This window comes from Sardina pilchardus, chromosome 16 (genome assembly GCF_963854185.1).
Source record: "Sardina pilchardus chromosome 16, fSarPil1.1, whole genome shotgun sequence".
In the NCBI taxonomy this organism is placed as follows: Eukaryota; Metazoa; Chordata; class Actinopteri; order Clupeiformes; family Clupeidae; genus Sardina; species Sardina pilchardus.
In genome coordinates this window covers 28,603,421-28,625,920 of record NC_085009.1, presented here as the reverse complement: position 1 = coordinate 28,625,920, position 22,500 = coordinate 28,603,421, and the positions used below count along the sequence as shown (strand labels likewise).

Here is a 22,500-nt window from a genome sequence, read left to right as displayed (position 1 = left end):
AAGTTTAACCACAGTCCTTAGCTACCTAGCTAGCCAGCCTGACTAGCCCTTCACATTAACTTTCTATGTACTGTGCTACTGCTAGCTAGCTATTGTGCTTAGCTCGGTTAGCAACAGGCAAAGTGAAATAATTTACGTGTCCGAAAGTGTGCTTTATTGGCATCACACACAAGCAACGACAATAGAGAAAAGTAGGAGAAAACTAGGAGACTGGAACTAGGGCCATTGATAGATAGATACTTTATTGATCCCCAAGGGGAAATTGTCTTGGTAGATTCACGAGATGAACCTTATGCTACAACAACCTGAATGCTTTGCAACGGCTTGCAAATGCTGGCAACGATGTGCAACGTTTAATCATAGACAGTAAAATATAATTTCATTTAATTCACACCTCTGCAACAGTTTTGTCTCGTCGCAGATCTTTGAGTTATGTGTTTGACTTGAGATGGCTACCGTAGTCTCTATAGACTGCGATATAATCCCTAACCGCTAGATGGGAGAATTTCACAATGACATTTCCTCAGGCTTACACAGTGTCCGTTTAAGCTGAATTTCCTTTCCCTGCTCTCCCTCCGTCTCTCTATCACTCATGCGTCTGTCTCTCTCTCTCTCTCTCACACACACACACACACACACACACACACGCACGCGCGCGCGCGCACAGCCCCTCCACTCCGTGCACACCGCGTCTGTCTCCATGAAAACGAGACCCCTTGAAGCTTGATTGCACCGACATAACGCTGCTCGGGTGGAGGCACTATGCATACAACTTTACCAAACAGTATTTAAGTAGGCTAGCCTAAACTCATTCTCCATGGCCCGCTATTCTCTCATCCTCCTTCGTGCGCGCTCAATGGACACCCGTCCCTCGACATGCATGATGCATCCAAACATTCACAATCGTGAAAACAATGACGCATAGAAGACAATAAGCTAAATTATCCGGTTAGCATGATTAGTATGCTGCACAGATTAAAACTCTTGCATTCAAGTTGACTGACCATCTCAATACCAATGTCTTCCAACTCCAAGACTTAAAAGGGCCTGTCCCAATGAGGAAGTTACTATTAGCTTACCTTGAAACTTACACACACGTGGGGAAACTGAATAGGCTAGTCAAAAACCACTCGCTAACATCACCTACAGGAGCCCAGATGACTAGCCTTGCTAATGAGCTCATGATTCACGACTTTACCAGATGTGAGAAAGCTGCTGAATCTGAAAACAACGTTTGCATGCAAACACATGTACAAAAAAATAATGCTCATAACAGGTTCGAATATTAAGAGCTGCCTAAAATTCGTTCGAATATCATATATTTTTCAAAAATTCGAATTATATTCGAATAACGAAGTTCGTAGTCAAAGCCCTAGTGTGTGTGTGTGTGTGTGTGTGTGTGTGTGTGTGTGTGACTCAGTGTGTGTGTGTGTATGTGTGTGTGTGTGTGTGTGTGTGTGTGTGTGTGTATGTGTGTGACTCAGTGTGTGTATGTATGTGTGTGTGTGTGTGTGTGTGTGTGTGTGTGTGTGTGTGTGACTCAGTGTGTGTATGTATGCGTTTGTGTGTGTGTGTGTGTGTGTGTGTGACTCAGTGTGTGTATGTATGTGTGTATGTTTGTGTGTGTGTGTGTGAGACTCAGTGTGTGTATGTACAGTATGTGTGTGTGTGTGTGTGTGTGTGTGTGTGTGTGTGTGTGTGTGTGTGTGTGTGTGTGTGTGTGTGTGTGTGACTCAGTGTGTGTATGTATGTGTGTGTGTGTGTGTGTGTGTGTGTGTGTGTGTGTGTGTGTGTCATATTATAGTGTGAGTGACTGGCTGACTCAGTAGTAAATTTGTGTTTGAGTGAGAAAAAGAGATGAAAACACTGTCATATTCACTGATAGCAACTCAGTATTTGGTCTTGTGATACTCACTCTAGTTTCTCCAGTTTACAGTTGGGATCCTCCAGAAGAGAAGAAAGATGCTCCACTCCTGAGTCTCCTGCATAATTCTTTCTCAGATGCAGCTCTCTCATGTGTGAGGGGTTTGATCTCAGTGCTGATGCAAGAGCTCTGAAGCCTTCCTCTTCAGTACTGCAGTTATCCAGGCTGTAGAGAGAAGTAGGAGAAATACTTCATCTTCATTTCCTTTTGGACAATCAACATTACTGTCACATTTACAATACTATTGACTGAGTTGATCAGTGGTGTGTGTGTGTGTGTGTGTGTGTGTGTGTGTGTGAAGGTATCGGGCTGTGAATGAGTGAGAGAGACAGTGATGTGTGTCTGTGTGCATTAGTAAGTGATTGAGTCAGCGGTTGGTGTGTGTGGGTGTGTGAAAGGAGTACTGTGCTTGAGTGTGACTCAGTGTGTGTGTGTGTGTGTGTGTGTGAGGCGTCTTTAAATTAGGCTAAAGACAGTGGACTAAACGCTACTACAGCTAGCCATCTCATTCCAAGAAGATATTTTGTGCGTGAAGTTAACAAATTATCCCTCACACTCAATTTTTCATAACGCCTGCATGTAGGCTAGGCTACGTAATAAACCAATAAAAACATTTGGCACGAGGTCACAGCGGTGGCCGGTGCGTCTTTTGCATCTGGAAGTGCGCTGTTTTATCCAGTGGTTTTATCGTGTTGCAGTCTAGGCAACTTTCCGCATAAGATGGGCTTAGATTTGGAAAGACATTACATCTACATTTCAGGAAGGGTCATCAATGGTAACAGATAAGGCAATGATCATCTTTCGTTATTTAATAGCACTTCCTCAAACTAAGCTGCGTCTCTTCGGAGCTGTCATTTTCATAAGTGAGCCGCGGCCATTTCAGCTTCAAATGAGCTTCTAATGCTAAACAAACGCCTTTATTTGCAACGCGATCACCTTGTACCCAAAACATTTTCGGAGCAAAGGAACCATTTGTCCTCCACTTTCAAGCTCCTTGGTTTGCAGGACTCATGTTTGGCGCTGTAGGATTTTAAAAAGTGACGTGAGTGAAAGGGCGGCGCCGGGGCTGTGTGTATGAGCGGGGGACAGAGAGATGAGAGTTGGGAAATTGCGTGGCTGTTATTTCAAATAGCATAATTTATTTTAAACGAATCGGTTAACCGGTTTCAACCGGCTAATGAGCCTCGGTGGTCGGTCAAGAAAATGTGTAGTTTTCGCCATCCCTAATTCTTAACCCATAGGGTTTGATATGATGTCCGTCCACTCTTTGCAGCTATAACAGTTGAGTTCTGTTGAGGTCAGGTCAGGCCAGTCAAGTTCATCCACACTAAACTCTGTCATCCATGTCTTTATCGACCTTGCTTTGTGCACTGAGGCACAGACATATTGGAACAGGAAGGGGCCATCCCCGAACTGGGCTTGGCCTGTTAGTTCCATAGACAGTAAAAGATATGGACAGACCTATCACGTAGACGTCAGCAGAGACCGAGGAAGCAAATTTCAACGGGTTTTTATGGTCTTCCAGAGAATGTCTAATAAGGGGAGAAGGACCACTTGCTAAATACTTCCGCATGGTACTGCAACTAGAGGGCGATCGCGAGCAAGTGATGAATGAATGGGTAGCAATGGAGCTGAACCTCCCAATACCACATTTGTCTTTATATAATTTTTTCTCCTGAAATTGCATTAATGCATGCGATGCAGGATAACTTGACTTGACAATTAGCTGACCAATGCAATTTTCAATATGTGTTGTTATTCCTAAAAACCCTTTCAAAGTTTTCATGTCACGTGACACGTGCGAACCACTTTACGGCCATAGACCTAAAAGAAGGTTCAGCTTCACGACGGTCGTCGTTATCCAGGGGGTCAGGATTTGGCTGATTAGCTTCGCCGATTAGCAAGGTACTTCCTCGTCGCCATTTTCCAGAAATACATCATGTCCGGTGCCGTTTTTCCTGCGTTTTCCTCATGCTGATTGGTGGCTGTTCCACTCTCAGCTCATGCACGAGCTTAGTGTGGGCACGAGCTCTCCTTCAGTACCTTACGTCAATCAATAACCTGGCACTTCATTGGCTAAGTAAAACGGCACCGGAAACAAGACCCCTGAAACGCCATGTTGAAGCCTGAAAAAATCGTTCAATTTTGGCACTTTTCACTAGCCTAGCATTCCCATTGAAATGAATGGGGGCGGGACTTGTTCACTTTCTCCAGTTCTTATAATACCTCCATGTCGTAATCGGTCGCGATTTCTCGCTGACCAATCAGCATCCATGAGCTAAATGCTAGCATGTTACGTGGAAAGCGGCCCATCCTATGAAAAGCAGAAAGGACATGAGTGACTTTTTATTTCATTTCCAGTGGAAAACCTATACTCAGGTAGCTACTACGACCATGTACATTAAGAAATGAAGTTGTCAACTGTGAAAAAAACGAGTTTTAGCCGCTTAGCTCCATAGACCACAATTCATTTATCACTTGCTCGGCAGCGCCCCTAGCGGAATTTCAACAGATTGCAGGAACAATCCGGTACAATGGAGTTACTGTAATAGGAAGTGGACCGGCTCTCCCTAAAGGGGCTCTGGGTCTTCTATTTCCGTCATAGGTCTCCTGCGCAGGCTCAGGTGTCGTATGTGACGTAGGCACGTAGTCTGACCGAGTCTGACCTATGGCGACGCTTTAAGGCCCCGGTACAGTCCACGCACCCGACTTGTCGTGCGACATGTTGACGTCACGGGGAACGTTGTAACCATGTATACTTGCGCGTGGTAGTGGCGACACAATTTGCAGTATTCTCCTGAACAGAGGCACGGTATCATTGACGTTAATGGCAGTAGCAACTAGCTTCTTTGCTGATATTTCAGACTTAGCTTGCACAACTGAAGGATTAGCCTACCATCTCGTTTATGAGATGAGTTTGTGTAATCTCCCTAAATGGAAAGAGGTTTTTTTTTTTTAGGTTTAGCTGATATCCTTTGGTTGAAAATAAATCTCTTCGTTACCTTTTGCTGGAATGCTTCTGTGCCTTGGTCCTAGTCATTTCCCCCTAATTCCTCCTGTTGCAACTCTCACTGGTAACTTCGTTAACTTATCCAACGTAGTTCACGACTGTAAACAAATCAGTCACCCAGGCAACTCTCGCTGCAGCCAAGCCAAGTTAACTTCCCACTTCTCACACGTTATTTTGACGTCACATTGTCGCGCGACAGGTCGGGTGCGTCGAGTACACTTATAGCTTTATAGCTTATGGACACATGCGCATTACCACGTTAGCATTGATTTCGGAAAACCTTTATTACTCTGCCGATAAAACAGTTACGAGATTATGACCCCAATTTCACAATGTAATATGTACTCTGACAAAGGAAAATGTTCATATAAAGGCTTAAAACGCTTCAGCTGTAACGTTATTTGATGTCAAAAGTGGCGCTTACGCCCCATAGGATTCAATGGAATGGCCAGCTAGCTAGGTCTACTTTTTAGCATGGCGGCTGCCATACTGTCTACACTCTCAGAACGTTCGCTGCCCCCTTGGTTAGTTCTAGTGAAATGAACTCTGAATGCTTCAGCATTAACCAAGAGATTTTGGACAATTCCATGCTCCCAACGTTGTAGTGTCCTGACAGGATTTTGTCGGGACTCGGGACATGCAACTCAAAATCGGGACATCTGGTCACCCTATTCTGTGTGCTTGTTGAATAACTTGACTTTTCAGACTAAATGTCCATATTGGTTAAGAAAGGCATGTGAGGGGCGCTGTGGCGCAGCAGGCTACAGCGTCCATACCATTTACGGGTCCGAGTGCCCACGGGGACCCAGGTTCGAATCCGGCCTGCAGTCATATCCCGATCCCACCCCATCTCTCTCTCCCACTTGTTTCCTGTCTACATCTTCACTGTCCTATCACAATAAAGGCAAAAAGGCCAAAAATATATATATAAAAAGAAAGGCATGTGAATCGTCTCTAAAATAAGGGAAGCTCCCATAGTAAAGCGTTGTTGAACGTTTGCACACTCTTTTAAAAACACGCCTCTTTTTTTTTCTCTCGCTCTCTCACACATAGCCACTCAAGCATGTGCTCTGCTGCCAGCTTATGCCTTCACATCACACAAAATGCTTGATTGTTTGCATTCTCCATATTTTCATGTACCACATCAGCATTTTCATTCAGTGAATCTTTTGTAAATTGATTTATAATTACCATCCTTGTAGTGCTGCCGCGATTAATCGACATAATCGAACTAATCGATTATGAAAATTAGTCGACGCCAATTTTTTTAGTCGACTAATCGTTTTGCTTTTGACCCCCTATTTATTTTTGGTCTCCCGTCTCTAACAGCTGTAATGTTATTAATTCTGTCATTAACTCTACAAAAGTTGGCTGATATTGATATGAGCATATCTATATCTATGGCTATATGTCATGTTTTGGCCCTTCAGTTGAGTTAAAAATAAAATGGACAAAATGGAATGGAATAAAATGGAATAAAATTTACTATTTTTTAAAAAAAATAGTCGTTTAGATTAGTCGACTAATCGAAAAATTAGTTGAAAGATTAATCGTTAGAAAATTAGTCGTTAGTGGCAGCACTACATCCTTGTTGCCACCTTCATTGCAAACAGCTCACCGCCATTTACTCCATTACTGTAACATTCACTTGACTGAGTTTGCTAGAATTCTCAATCTTTTTGGCCTCTAGGTGTCTAGTTACGTAGTCTCTGCCTGTTCTTGGTCTTGGATTTTGTGACATACTGTGCATTTCGAATTAAATGCGACTTATAGTCCATTGTAACAACATCACAGCAACACCACCATCACAACACCCCAGCTCTTTTATGCAAGTGAATGCAGCAACATCCACTAACCGTAATGTCTGCAGTGTGCAGTGGGGATCCTGCAGTAAAGCACACAGCTGAGTCACTCCCAAGACTCCTGGTATGCGGTGACTCAGATCCAGCTCAGTCATGAGTAAGGGGTTTGAACCCACAGCTGAAGCCACAGCAGCACAGGCTTCCTCAGCAGCACTACTCTTCAGGAACCTGGACAAATAAGGAGGACAACACACCTTTCATCTCACCTGACATAAACATCACCAACACAGCTGGACTGGTCAGTAGAGAGCAACTATAGCTCATGAACAGAGATTCCCACCACTACAAGAAGCACACTGCAGCAGTCTTACACGTCATCAGCTTCATAACATATGACCAGGTGAAGCCTTTGCAAATCTTCGACAACACAACTGGACTGTGTACTGTTCTTCCAGAAATATACTTACTGGATGTTTCTCAGTGTATACTGTGGATCCTCCTTCAGGTCTAACAGCAGTTTGACTCCAGATTTCCCGGGATCATTTCCTCTGAGATCAAGCTCTCTGAGGTATTTAGGATTTAACCTCAGGGCTGAAGCCAGACTAGCATAGCCCTTCTCTGTGATACTGCAGTCAGAGAGCCTAGAAGGAAAGAATTTAGTCAATGCACCAGAAAATAATATATAGTTTTCCAAGTACAACACTTAAATGTGCAAGTGTTGTCTACGATAGACTTTGAGAATTTACATCAACCTGACATCAGTGCTTAATTTGAGCCGGAACAAGCCGGAACAAGATCCGGAACCTCCGACGTTGGATCCGGCAGCTATTCAAGGCTTATTTTGAGATCCGGAACCTGGCCTTACTTTCCTTCTCAAACTATGTTGAAATCGCATCTTTCACAGCCCAATTTTAACATTTTCCCGGGGGAAAAACCCCCGGACACCCGGAAAATGGAAGGGTCAGCCGAGGTATAGCCCGTTATATTTTGAACACCTATAGCGACGCGCCTGGTGCTGTCGCATTTGTAGAACATTAGAATTTGTGGTTGCAAAGGACAGGCTATGAAACGTCTTGCCCTCAACCGTACACCGTGCTAATGATGTATTTAGCAGTCAAAATCCAAAACATGTATAGCAGGGAGAAATCGTTGGACATTCTTCATTATTTTGTTCTTCAGCACCCCGGGTCAAAAAGAGGTTCCCGTGCGCCTGGTTCGTTCGGACCTTTTGGCCGCGGTCAACACTGTCCCCATCTCAAGTGCATGAGCGGGGTTTTTCGCAGATTAACTTGATTTGCGCAGCAAATAGAGCATCTCTTTTCCCCTCTACCATCTCCTCACAACTCTCTATTGGCCTTGTCGGCCCACTGCTTAAGCTACCCGGTTCAATCCCATTCCCTACGTGAAATCATGGATTGCCAAAGGACATATCTGCACGGGATCTGAGGAGTAGGGAAATAGAGGCAGGTGTCTATCTATGCATACTGTATGGGCTGTTTTGGACAAATAAGATATATGTGTAAGTAAAATGAAGTCATAATTATTCTCTGCTGGTACTCTCAATATATTGTGTTGCGTTAACGTGTGTTTGGAGAGTTAACGGGCGAACTTTGAGTGAGTATTGTGTGCTTGTTTGGAGTTCATCCTTTTACTCTGAGCGTTGTCCGTTGTCGTTAAAATAACCTTGGCTAGCTTACTGTCTTGCAGTGTTGGCGAAATAAAGCCTTAAACACGCGAATCTGCACTCTGTCTCCGCACTCGGTAACTGGTTTAATTGTAGGCTAGTGCACACAGAATCCTTGTGCGTCGTCGTTATTTATTTATTTATTAATTTGTTAATTTTTGAGTCGCCGGATCCACCCATCATCTGCGTTCCGGCACCTCCCACTTTACAAATTAAGCACTGCCTGACATATACTGTATGATGATAACCCCCCCCCCCCCCCCACACACACACACACACACACACACACACACAAACAAATACATGATCATTTAAATAAAGCCACATAACTGTGTGTGTGTGTGTGTGTGTGTGTGTGTGTGTGTGTGTTTTGTGTTATAATGTTATAGTGTGAGTGATTGCGTAAATGAGTGAGAGAGTGTCACTGTCAAATTCAGTATTTGGTCTTGTGATACTCACTGTAGTTTCTCCATTTTACAGTTGGGATCCTCCAGAAGAGAAGAAAGATGCTTCACTCCTGAGTCTCCTGCTTTATTCCCCCACAGCTGCAGCTCTCTCATGTGTGAGGGGTTTGATCTCAGTGCTGATGCAAGAGCTCTGAAGCCTTCCTCTCCAATACTACAGTTATCCAGGCTGTAGAGAGAAGTAGGAGAAAACTTCATCTTCATTTCCTTTTGGACAATCAACATTTCTGTCACATTTACAATACTCTGTGTGTGTGTGTGTGTGTGTGTGTGTGTGTGTGTGTGTTTGTGTGTGTTGTGATTGTGTGTGTGTGTGTGTGTGTGTGTGTGTGTGTTGTGATTGTGTGTGTGTGTGTGTGTGTGTGTGTGTGTGTGTGTGTTGTAATTGTGTGCAGATGAGTGACTAAATTCAGTGGTGCGTGTGTGTGTGTGTGTGTGTGTGTGTGTGTGTGTGTGTGTGTATGTGTGTGTGTGTGTGTGCTATAGTGCTACGGTGCTATAATGTTACAATGTGAGAGATCAAATAAGTGAGTGAGAGAGACAGTAACTAACTGACTCAGTGGTGTGTGTGTGTGTGTGTGTGTGTGTGTGTCCGTCTGATAAAAATAAATAAACACACTGTCAAATTCACTGATAGCAACTCAGTATTTGGTCTTGTGATACTCACTGTAGTTTCTCCAGTTTAGAGTTGGGATCCTCCAGAAGAGAAGAAAGATGCTTCACTCCTGAGTCTCCTGCTTTATTCCCACTCAGCTGCAGCTCTCTCATGTGTGAGGGGTTTGATCTCAGTGCTGATGCAAGAGCTCTGAAGCCTTCCTCTCCAATACTGCAGTCATCCAGGCTGTAGAAAGAAGTAGGAGAAATACTTCATCTTCATTTCCTTTAGGATAATCAACATTACTGTCACATTTACAATACTGTGTGCGTCGTGTATGTGTGTGTGTGTGTGTGTGTGTGTGTGTGTGTGCATCGTGTATGTTTGTGTGTGTGTGTGTGTGTGTGTGTGTGTGTGTGTGTGTGTGTGTGTGTGTGTGTGTGTGTGTGTGTGTGTGTGTGTGCATCGTGTGTGTGTGTGTGTGTGTGTGTGTGTGTGTGTGTGTGTGTGTGTGTGTGTGTGTGTGTGTGTGTGTGTGTGTGTGTGTGTGTGTGTGTGTGTGTGTGTGTGTGTGTGTGTGTTCATGGGCGGTGCCAGGAGGTAGCTAGGGGGTGCTACAGCTCTGTGTTTTCTCTGTTGGTATGTCTGTCCCTCAGAAAACTTTCTTGAAATGGTGTATTTCGCAGTCAGAATGTATTATTGGTTTTTACTGCCAGAAACAAATCTCTAGCGCCGCCACTGTCTGCATGTGTGTGTGTGTGTGTGTGTGTGTGTGTGTGTGTGTGTGTGTGTGTGTGTGTATGTGTGAGCGCGTGCGTGTTCTTGTGTGTGTTGCAAAGACTACTGCAAGGACATGAAGTAGCCTATACTGTACATTCAGCAGTTTTTAAATGTGAGGTCATCTCATGAAAACAAATCTTATTTCCATTCAGTGAGATTCATCACTCAACCCCCCCCCCCCCCCTTTACAGCTGCTGCTACAGCTGCATTATCATCACTGATACACATCAGATTCATCACTCACCCCCCCCCCCCCTTTACAGCTGCTGCTACAGCTGCATTATCATCACTGATACACATCAGATTCATCACTCACCCCCCTTAACAGCTGCTGCTACAGCTGCATTATCATCACTGATACACATCAGATTCATCACTCACCCCCCTTTACAGCTGCTGCTACAGCTGCATTATCATCACTGATACACATCAGATTCATCACTCACCCCCCTTTACAGCTGCTGCTACAGCTGCATTATCATCACTGATACACATCAGATTCATCACTCACCCCCCTTTACAGCTGCTGCTACAGCTGCATTATCATCACTGATACACATCAGAGCATCTTACAATGAAACAGCCTCACTGTAGTGAACACACTACACTGTGTAAATTTCACAAAACTGCACTTCTATATGGCAAAAGAAAGGACATGGAATAGTCTATTTATGTTGATGTGATTAAGAAAACAATGATGATTGATTTTGTAACAACATCAGCAACACCACCTTTAACCCCAGCTGTTTTATGTGAAGTGAATGCAACAACAACCACTAACCTTAATGTCTGCAGTGTGCAGTGGGGATCCTGCAGTAAAGCACACAGCTGAGTCACTCCCAAGACTCCTGGTATGCGTCTACTCAGATCCAGCTGAGTCATGAGTAAGGGGTTTGAACCCACAGCTGAAGCCACAGCAGCACAGGCTTCCTCAGCAGCACTACTCTTCAGGAACCTGGACACATAAGGAGGACAACACACCTTTCATCTCACCTGACATGAACATCACTGATGTGGGCATAGAAAGACACAAAGTCTTTTGGCAAGTCAGACAATCGAGTAATAATGAAATGATGACTGCTACATATGCTGTTGTCAGAAAGAGTGCATTATGTATGCTACTCTTTTGTGTGTGTGTGTGTGTGTGTGTGTGTGTGTGTGTGTGTGTGTGTGTGTGTGTGTGTAACTAATGTGTGTGTGTATGTGTGTGTGTGTGTAACTAATTCATCTGCTTGGCCTGGTGCTGCAGCTTTAAATCTCACAGGTTCAGTTTTCTCTGCAGGACCTTATCTTATTTGGTCTCTTCAAATACCATGTTCATGTCTGGATAGTAGAGACTGAATCTCTACACAAGGTGTTCCACCACAAGACAGTTAATGGCACACAGTCTGAAGTTTCACAATCTTAATAACATATCTCCATGTGAAGCTTTTGATAATCATTGACACACAACTGGACTGTAAACTGTTCTTCCAGAAATATACTTACTGGACATTTCTCAGTGTACACTGTGGATCCTCCTTTAGGTCTAAAAGCAGTTTGACTCCAGATTTCCCTGGATCATTTCCTCTGAGATCAAGCTCTCTGAGGTATTTGGGATTTAACCTCAGGGCTGAAGCCAGACTAGCATAGCCCTTCTCTGTGATACTGCAGTCAGAGAGCCTAGAAGGAAAGGATTTAGTCAATGCACCAGAAAATAATATATAGTTTTCCAAGTACAACACTTAAATGTGCAAGTGTTGTTTACGATAGACTTTGAGAATTTACATCAACCTGACATCAGTGCTTAATTTGAGCCGGAACAAGCCGGAACAAGATCCGGAACCTCCGACGTTGGATCCGGCAGCTATTCAAGGCTTATTTTGAGATCCGGAACCTGGCCTTACTTTCCTTCTCAAACTATGTTGAAATCGCATCTTTCACAGCCCAATTTTAACATTTTCCCGGGGGAAAAACCCCCGGACACCCGGAAAATGGAAGGGTCAGCCGAGGTATAGCCCGTTATATTTTGAACACCTATAGCGACGCGCCTGGTGCTGTCGCATTTGTAGAACATTAGAATTTGTGGTTGCAAAGGACAGGCTAGGAAACGTCTTGCCCTCAACCGTACACCGTGCTAATGATGTATTTAGCAGTCAAAATCCAAAACATGTATAGCAGGGAGAAATCGTTGGACATTCTTCATTATTTTGTTCTTCAGCACCCCGGGTCAAAAAGAGGTTCCCGTGCGCCTGGTTCGTTCGGACCTTTTAGCCGCGGTCAACACTGTCCCCATCTCAAGTGCATGAGCGGGGTTTTTCGCAGATTAACTTGATTTGCGCAGCAAATAGAGCATCTCTTTTCCCCTCTACCATCTCCTCACAACTCTCTATTGGCCTTGTCGGCCCACTGCTTAAGCTACCCGGTTCAATCCCATTCCCTACGTGAAATCATGGATTGCCAAAGGACATATCTGCACGGGATCTGAGGAGTAGGGAAATAGAGGCAGGTGTCTATCTATGCATACTGTATGGGCTGTTTTGGACAAATAAGATATATGTGTAAGTAAAATGAAGTCATAATTATTCTCTGCTGGTACTCTCAATATATTGTGTTGTGTTAACGTGTGTTTGGAGAGTTAACGGGCGAACTTTGAGTGAGTATTGTGTGCTTGTTTGGAGTTCATCCTTTTACTCTGAGCGTTGTCCGTTGTCGTTAAAATAACCTTGGCTAGCTTACTGTCTTGCAGTGTTGGCGAAATAAAGCCTTAAACACGCGAATCTGCACTCTGTCTCCGCACTCGGTAACTGGTTTAATTGTAGGCTAGTGCACACAGAATCCTTGTGCGTCGTCGTTATTTATTTATTTATTAATTTGTTAATTTTTGAGTCGCCGGATCCACCCATCATCTGCGTTCCGGCACCTCCCACTTTACAAATTAAGCACTGCCTGACATATATGATGATAAACCCCCCCCCCCCACACACACACACACACACACACACACACACACACAAACAAATACATGATCATTTAAATAAAGCCACATAACTGTGTGTGTGTGTGTGTGTGTGTGTGTGTGTGTGTGTGTGTGTGTGTGTGTGTGTGTGTTTTGTGTTATAATGTTATAGTGTGAGTGATTGCGTAAATGAGTGAGAGAGTGTCACTGTCAAATTCAGTATTTGGTCTTGTGATACTCACTGTAGTTTCTCCATTTTACAGTTGGGATCCTCCAGAAGAGAAGAAAGATGCTTCACTCCTGAGTCTCCTGCTTTATTCCCCCACAGCTGCAGCTCTCTCATGTGTGAGGGGTTTGATCTCAGTGCTGATAAAAGAGCTCTGAAGCCTTCCTCTCCAATACTACAGTTATCCAGGCTGTAGAGAGAAGTAGGAGAAAACTTCATCTTCATTTCCTTTTGGACAATCAACATTTCTGTCACATTTACAATACTCTGTGTGTGTGTGTGTGTGTGTGTGTGTGTGTGTGTGTGTGTGTGTTGTGATTGTGTGTGTGTGTGTGTGTGTGTGTGTGTGTGTTGTGATTGTGTGTGTGTGTGTGTGTGTGTGTGTGTGTGTGTTGTAATTGTGTGCAGATGAGTGACTAAATTCAGTGGTGCGGGTGTGTGTGTGTGTGTGTGTGTGTGTGTGTGTGTGTGTGTGTGTGTGTGTGTGTGTATGTGTGTGTGTGTGTGTGCTATAGTGCTACGGTGCTATAATGTTACAATGTGAGAGATCAAATAAGTGAGTGAGAGAGACAGTAACTAACTGACTCAGTGGTGTGTGTGTGTGTGTGTGTGTGTGTGTGTCCGTCTGATAAAAATAAATAAACACACTGTCAAATTCACTGATAGCAACTCAGTATTTGGTCTTGTGATACTCACTGTAGTTTCTCCAGTTTAGAGTTGGGATCCTCCAGAAGAGAAGAAAGATGCTTCACTCCTGAGTCTCCTGCTTTATTCCCACTCAGCTGCAGCTCTCTCATGTGTGAGGGGTTTGATCTCAGTGCTGATGCAAGAGCTCTGAAGCCTTCCTCTCCAATACTGCAGTCATCCAGGCTGTAGAAAGAAGTAGGAGAAATACTTCATCTTCATTTCCTTTAGGATAATCAACATTACTGTCACATTTACAATACTGTGTGCGTCGTGTATGTGTGTGTGTGTGTGTGTGTGTGTGTGTGTGTGTGTGTGCATCGTGTATGTTTGTGTGTGTGTGTGTGTGTGTGTGTGTGTGTGTGTGTGTGTGTGTGTGTGTGTGTGTGTGTGTGTGTGTGTGTGTGTGTGTGTGTGTGTGTGTGTGTGTGTGTGTGTGTGTGTGTGTGTGTGTGTTCATGGGCGGTGCCAGGAGGTAGCTAGGGGGTGCTACAGCTCTGTGTTTTCTCTGTTGGTATGTCTGTCCCTCAGAAAACTTTCTTGAAATGGTGTATTTCGCAGTCAGAATGTATTATTGGTTTTTACTGCCAGAAACAAATCTCTAGCGCCGCCACTGTCTGCATGTGTGTGTGTGTGTGTGTGTGTGTGTGTGTGTGTGTGTGTGTGTGTGTGTGTGTGTGTATGTGTGAGCGCGTGCGTGTTCTTGTGTGTGTTGCAAAGACTACTGCAAGGACATGAAGTAGCCTATACTGTACATTCGGCAGTTTTTAAATGTGAGGTCATCTCATGAAAACAAATCTTATTTCCATTCAGTGAGATTCATCACTCAACCCCCCCCCCCCCCCTTTACAGCTGCTGCTACAGCTGCATTATCATCACTGATACACATCAGATTCATCACTCACCCCCCCCCCCCTTTACAGCTGCTGCTACAGCTGCATTATCATCACTGATACACATCAGATTCATCACTCACCCCCCTTTACAGCTGCTGCTACAGCTGCATTATCATCACTGATACACATCAGATTCATCACTCACCCCCCTTAACAGCTGCTGCTACAGCTGCATTATCATTAAGCAATATAGCACGAGTGGGAGTGGGTTGTTGCTGGATATTCCCACGGGTGTTGTTCGGCCGTAGCCTCGAGGCCGGAGGCCGAGTGGCGCAGGCAACAACACCCGTGGGAATATCCAGCAACAACCCACGACCACGAGTGCTATATTGCTTTTATACAACAATTCTACCACTTGTTTTTTTGCGCTAATTTCCCATTATAATGTAAACGTTTAAATCGCTAAAACTGTCTTGTTTGTAGAACTACTTCTCTCCGCCACAAATTTCTATTACTTGCAGGACAAACTGCCGTTACTAGTTCTAAATGGATGGTTGCTATGGCCAAAGGCCAGTCGTTAGTTCTAAAAGCACGTTGCTATGGCCAAAAGCCAGTCGTTAGTTCTATCTCTCCCGTTGTCAAGCAATGTAGCCTAATAAACGTTAGCTCGCATTGCGTGTGGTTAGGACATGCTTTTAGCTTTGAAACATCACTATTTTACTTCGCCTACATGCCATCCAACTAGCTAATATCCACCTCCGTCATATTCTATGTTCTGAGCATCTGTATTTCAGCTTGGATGCAACGTGACAGTTCGTTTTACACTTCGCAACTTCACATTGTATCGCGGAGTGATTTATTATTAGCTGTAAAAAGTCCGAGTGGATTATCGTAGGATATTTCAACTCATGGAACGTCTCTCGGCCAATCAGAAACAAAGAAACAGCTTCATAGAACCCAATTGTTGTATAATTAAGCAATATAGCACGAGTGGGAGTGGGTTGTTGCTGGATATTCCCACGGGTGTTGTTCGGCCGTAGCCTCGAGGCCGGAGGCCGAGTGGCGCAGGCAACAACACCCGTGGGAATATCCAGCAACAACCCACGATCACGAGTGCTATATTGCTTTTATACAACAATTCTACCACTTGTTTTTTGCGCTAATTTCCCATTATAATGTAAACGTTTAAATCGCTAAAACTGTCTTGTTTGTAGAACTACTTCTCTCCGCCACAAATTTCTATTACTTGCAGGACAAACTGCCGTTACTAGTTCTAAATGGATGGTTGCTATGGCCAAAGGCCAGTCGTTAGTTCTAAAAGCATGTTGCTATGGCCAAAAGCCAGTCGTTAGTTCTATCTCTCCCGTTGTCAAGCAATGTAGCCTAATAAACGTTAGCTCGCATTGCGTCTGGTTATGACATGCTTTTAGCTTTGAAACATCACTATTTTACTTAGCCTACATGCCATCCAACTAGCTAATATCCACCTCCGTCATATTTTATGTTGTGAGCGTCTGTATTTCAGCTTGGATGCAACGTGACAGTTCGTTTTACACTTCACAACTTGACATTGTATCGCGGAGTGATTTATTATTAGCTGTGAAATGTCCGAGTGGATTATCGTGGGATATATCAACTCATGGAACGTCTCTCGGCCAATCAGAAACAAAGAAACAGCTTCATAGAACCCAATTGTTGTATAATCACTGATACACATCAGATTCATCACTCACCCCCCTTTACAGCTGCTGCTACAGCTGCATTATCATCACTGATACACATCAGATTCATCACTCACCCCCCTTTACAGCTGCTGCTACAGCTGCATTATCATCACTGATACACATCAGATTAATCACTCACCCCCCTTTACAGCTGCTGCTACAGCTGCATTATCATCACTGATACACATCAGAGCATCTTACAATGAAACAGCCTCACTGTAGTGAACACACTACACTGTGTAAATTTCACAAAACTGCACTTCTATATGGCAAAAGAAAGGACATGGAATAGTCTATTTATGTTGATGTGATTAAGAAAACAATGATGATTGATTTTGTAACAACATCAGCAACACCACCTTTAACCCCAGCTGTTTTATGTGAAGTGAATGCAACAACAACCACTAACCTTAATGTCTGCAGTGTGCAGTGGGGATCCTGCAGTAAAGCACACAGCTGAGTCACTCCCAAGACTCCTGGTATGCGTCTACTCAGATCCAGCTGAGTCATGAGTAAGGGGTTTGAACCCACAGCTGAAGCCACAGCAGCACAGGCTTCCTCAGCAGCGCTACTCTTCAGGAACCTGGACACATAAGGAGGACAACACACCTTTCATCTCACCTGACATGAACAACACTGATGTGGGCATAGAAAGACACAAAGTCTTTTGGCAAGTCAGACAATCGAGTAATAATGAAATGATGACTGCTACATATGCTGTTGTCAGAAAGAGTGCATTATGTATGCTACTCTTTTGTGTGTGTGTGTGTGTGTGTGTGTGTGTGTGTGTGTGTGTGTGTGTGTGTGTGTGTGTGTGTGTGTGTGTAACTAATTCATCTGCTTGGCCTGGTGCTGCAGCTTTAAATCTCACAGGTTCAGTTTTCTCTGCAGGACCTTATCTTATCTGGTCTCTTCAAATACCATGTTCATGTCTGGATAGTAGAGACTGAATCTCTACACAAGGTGTTCCACCACAAGACAGTTAATGGCACACAGTCTGAAGTTTCACAATCTTAATAACATATCTCCATGTGAAGCTTTTGATAATCATTGACACACAACTGGACTGTAAACTGTTATTCCAGAAATATACTTACTGGACATTTCTCAGTGTACACTGTGAATCCTCCTTTAGGTCTAAAAGCAGTTTGACTCCAGATTTCCCTGGATCATTTCCTCTGAGATCAAGCTCTCTGAGGTATTTGGGATTTAACCTCAGGGCTGAAGCCAGACTAGCATAGCCCTTCTCTGTGATACTGCAGTCAGAGAGCCTAGAAGGAAAGGATTTAGTCAATGCACCAGAAAATAATATATAGTTTTCCAAGTACAACACTTAAATGTGCAAGTGTTGTTTACGATAGACTTTGAGAATTTACATCAACCTGACATCAGTGCTTAATTTGAGCCGGAACAAGCCGGAACAAGATCCGGAACCTCCGACGTTAGATCCGGCAGCTATTCAAGGCTTATTTTGAGATCCGGAACCTGGCCTTACTTTCCTTCTCAAACTATGTTGAAATCGCATCTTTCACAGCCCAATTTTAACATTTTCCCGGGGGAAAAACCCCCGGACACCCGGAAAATGGAAGGGTCAGCCGAGGTATAGCCCGTTATATTTTGAACACCTATAGCGACGCGCCTGGTGCTGTCGCATTTGTAGAACATTAGAATTTGTGGTTGCAAAGGACAGGCTAGGAAACGTCTTGCCCTCAACCGTACACCGTGCTAATGATGTATTTAGCAGTCAAAATCCAAAACATGTATAGCAGGGAGAAATCGTTGGACATTCTTCATTATTTTGTTCTTCAGCACCCCGGGTCAAAAAGAGGTTCCCGTGCGCCTGGTTCGTTCGGACCTTTTGGCCGCGGTCAACACTGTCCCCATCTCAAGTGCATGAGCGGGGTTTTTCGCAGATTAACTTGATTTGCGCAGCAAATAGAGCATCTCTTTTCCCCTCTACCATCTCCTCACAACTCTCTATTGGCCTTGTCGGCCCACTGCTTAAGCTACCCGGTTCAATCCCATTCCCTACGTGAAATCATGGATTGCCAAAGGACATATCTGCACGGGATCTGAGGAGTAGGGAAATAGAGGCAGGTGTCTATCTATGCATACTGTATGGGCTGTTTTGGACAAATAAGATATATGTGTAAGTAAAATGAAGTCATAATTATTCTCTGCTGGTACTCTCAATATATTGTGTTGTGTTAACGTGTGTTTGGAGAGTTAACGGGCGAACTTTGAGTGAGTATTGTGTGCTTGTTTGGAGTTCATCCTTTTACTCTGAGCGTTGTCCGTTGTCGTTAAAATAACCTTGGCTAGCTTACTGTCTTGCAGTGTTGGCGAAATAAAGCCTTAAACACGCGAATCTGCACTCTGTCTCCGCACTCGGTAACTGGTTTAATTGTAGGCTAGTGCACACAGAATCCTTGTGCGTCGTCGTTATTTATTTATTTATTAATTTGTTAATTTTTGAGTCGCCGGATCCACCCATCATCTGCGTTCCGGCACCTCCCACTTTACAAATTAAGCACTGCCTGACATATATGATGATAAACCCCCCCCCCCCCACACACACACACACACACACACACACACACACACAAACAAATACATGATCATTTAAATAAAGCCACATAACTGTGTGTGTGTGTGTGTGTGTGTGTGTGTGTGTGTGTGTGTGTGTGTGTGTGTGTGTTTTGTGTTATAATGTTATAGTGTGAGTGATTGCGTAAATGAGTGAGAGAGTGTCACTGTCAAATTCAGTATTTGGTCTTGTGATACTCACTGTAGTTTCTCCATTTTACAGTTGGGATCCTCCAGAAGAGAAGAAAGATGCTTCACTCCTGAGTCTCCTGCTTTATTCCCCCACAGCTGCAGCTCTCTCATGTGTGAGGGGTTTGATCTCAGTGCTGATGCAAGAGCTCTGAAGCCTTCCTCTCCAATACTGCAGTTATCCAGGCTGTAGAGAGAAGTAGGAGAAAACTTCATCTTCATTTCCTTTTGGACAATCAACATTTCTGTCACATTTACAATACTCTGTGTGTGTGTGTGTGTGTGTGTGTGTGTGTGTGTGTGTGTGTGTGTGTGTGTTGTGATTGTGTGTGTGTGTGTGTGTGTGTGTGTGTGTGTGTGTGTGTGTGTGTGTGTGTGTGTTGTAATTGTGTGCAGATGAGTGACTAAATTCAGTGGTGCGTGTGTGTGTGTGTGTGTGTGTGTGTGTGTGTGTGTGTGTGTGTGTATGTGTGTGTGTGTGTGTGCTATAGTGCTACGGTGCTATAATGTTACAATGTGAGAGATCAAATAAGTGAGTGAGAGAGACAGTAACTAACTGACTCAGTGGTGTGTGTGTGTGTGTGTGTGTGTGTGTGTGTGTGTGTCCGTCTGATAAAAATAAATAAACACACTGTCAAATTCACTGATAGCAACTCAGTATTTGGTCTTGTGATACTCACTGTAGTTTCTCCAGTTTAGAGTTGGGATCCTCCAGAAGAGAAGAAAGATGCTTCACTCCTGAGTCTCCTGCTTTATTCCCACTCAGCTGCAGCTCTCTCATGTGTGAGGGGTTTGATCTCAGTGCTGATGCAAGAGCTCTGAAGCCTTCCTCTCCAATACTGCAGTCATCCAGGCTGTAGAAAGAAGTGAGAAATACTTCATCTTCATTTCCTTTAGGACAATCAACATTACTGTCACATTTACAATACTGTGTGCGTCGTGTATGTGTGTGTGTGTGTGTGTGTGTGTGTGTGTGTGCATCGTGTATGTTTGTGTGTGTGTGTGTGTGTGTGTGTGTGTGTGTGTGTGTGTGCATCGTGTGTGTGTGTGTGTGTGTGTGTGTGTGTGTGTGTGTTCATGGGCGGCATCAGGAGGTAGCTAGGGGGTGCTACAGCTCTGTGTTTTCTCTGTTGGTATGTCTGTCCCTCAGAAAACTTTCTTGAAATGGTGTATTTCGCAGTCAGAATGTATTATTGGTTTTTACTGCCAGAAACAAATCTCTAGCGCCGCCACTGTCTGCATGTGTGTGTGTGTGTGTGTGTGTGTGTGTGTGTGTGTGTGTGTGTGTCTGTGTGTGTGTGTGTGTATGTGTGAGCGCGTGCGTGTTCTTGTGTGTGTTGCAAAGACTACTGCAAGGACATGAAGTAGCCTATACTGTACATTCAGCAGTTTTTAAATGTGAGGTCATCTCATGAAAACAAATCTTATTTCCATTCAGTGAGATTCATCACTCAACCCCCCCCCCCTTTACAGCTGCTGCTACAGCTGCATTATCATCACTGATACACATCAGATTCATCACTCACCCCCCTTTACAGCTGCTGCTACAGCTGCATTATCATCACTGATACACATCAGATTCATCACTCACCCCCCTTAACAGCTGCTGCTACAGCTGCATTATCATCACTGATACACATCAGATTCATCACTCACCCCCCTTTACAGCTGCTGCTACAGCTGCATTATCATCACTGATACACATCAGATTCATCACTCACCCCCCTTTACAGCTGCTGCTACAGCTGCATTATCATCACTGATACACATCAGATTCATCACTCACCCCCCTTTACAGCTGCATTATCATCACTGATACACATCAGATTCATCACTCACCCCCCTTTACAGCTGCTGCTACAGCTGCATTATCATCACTGATACACATCAGATTCATCACTCACCCCCCTTTACAGCTGCTGCTACAGCTGCATTATCATCACTGATACACATCAGATTCATCACTCACCCCCCTTTACAGCTGCTGCTACAGCTGCATTATCATCACTGATACACATCAGATTCATCACTCACCCTCCTTTACAGCTGCTGCTACAGCTGCATTATCATCACTGATACACATCAGATTCATCACTCACCCCCCTTTACAGCTGCTACTACAGCTGCATTATCATCACTGATACACATCAGAGCATCTTACAATGAAACAGCCTCACTGTACTGAACACACAACACTGTGTACATTACACAAAACTGCACTTCTAAATGGCAAAAGAAAGGACATGGAATAGTCCTCATTGGTGTGATTAAGAAAACAATGATGATTGATTTTGTATCAACATCAGCAACACCACCTTTACTGTAACCCAAGCTGTTTTATGTGAAGTGAATGCAACAACAACCACTAACCATAATGTCTGCAGTGTGCAGTGGGGATCCTGCAGTAAAGCACACAGCTGAGTCACTCCCAAGACTCCTGGTATGTGTCCACTCAGATCCAGCTGAGTCATGAGTAAGGGGTTTGAACCCACAGCTGAAGCCACAGCAGCACAGGCTTCCTCAGCAGCACAACTCTTCAGGAACCTGGACAAATAAGGAAGACAACAAACTTTCATCTCAACTGACATAAACATCATTGATGTGGGCATAGAAAGACACAAAGACTTTTGGCAAGTCAGACAATCCAGCAATAATGAAATGACGACTGCTACATATGCTGTTGTCAGAAAGAGTGCATTATGTATGCTACTCTTTTGTGTGTGTGTGTGTGTGTGTGTGTGTGTGTGTGTGTGTGTGTAACTAATTTATCTGCTTGGCCTGGTGCTGCAGCTTTAAATCTCACAGGTTCAGTTTTCTCTGCAGGACCTTAGCTTATCTGGTCTCTTCAAATACGCAACTGGACTGTAAACTGTTCTTCTTGAAATATACTTACTGGACATTGCTCAATGTACACTGTGGATCCTCCTTCAGGTCCAAGAGAAGTTTGACTCCAGATTTCCCTGGATCATTTCCTCTGAGATCAAGCTCTCTGAGGTGTTTGGGATTTAACCTCAGGGCTGAAGCCAGACTAGCATAGCCCTTCTCTGTGATACTGCAG

At 44.0% G+C, this 22,500-nt stretch overlaps 2 protein-coding genes across 2 annotated transcripts in view; both read right to left on the bottom strand.

Moving 5' to 3' along the window:
- Window positions 1–2,074, bottom strand: part of LOC134059795 (ribonuclease inhibitor-like) — a 58,011-nt gene extending 55,937 nt beyond the window's left edge. The window contains exon 1 of the mRNA XM_062516297.1: window positions 1,916–2,074. Coding sequence (XP_062372281.1) covers window positions 1,916–2,016 — 101 coding nt within the window. The 5' untranslated portion in view covers window positions 2,017–2,074. The remainder of the gene's footprint in view (window positions 1–1,915) is intronic.
- Window positions 2,075–8,875: 6,801 nt separating this feature from the next.
- Window positions 8,876–22,500, bottom strand: part of LOC134059643 (NLR family CARD domain-containing protein 3-like) — a 23,188-nt gene continuing 9,563 nt past the window's right edge. Inside the window, exons 4-6 of the mRNA XM_062516086.1 lie at window positions 11,041–11,214; window positions 9,552–9,725; window positions 8,876–9,053 (exon numbers count right to left, since the gene is read on the bottom strand). Of these exons, the coding sequence (XP_062372070.1) occupies window positions 8,876–9,053; window positions 9,552–9,725; window positions 11,041–11,214 (526 nt within the window). The remainder of the gene's footprint in view (window positions 9,054–9,551; window positions 9,726–11,040; window positions 11,215–22,500) is intronic.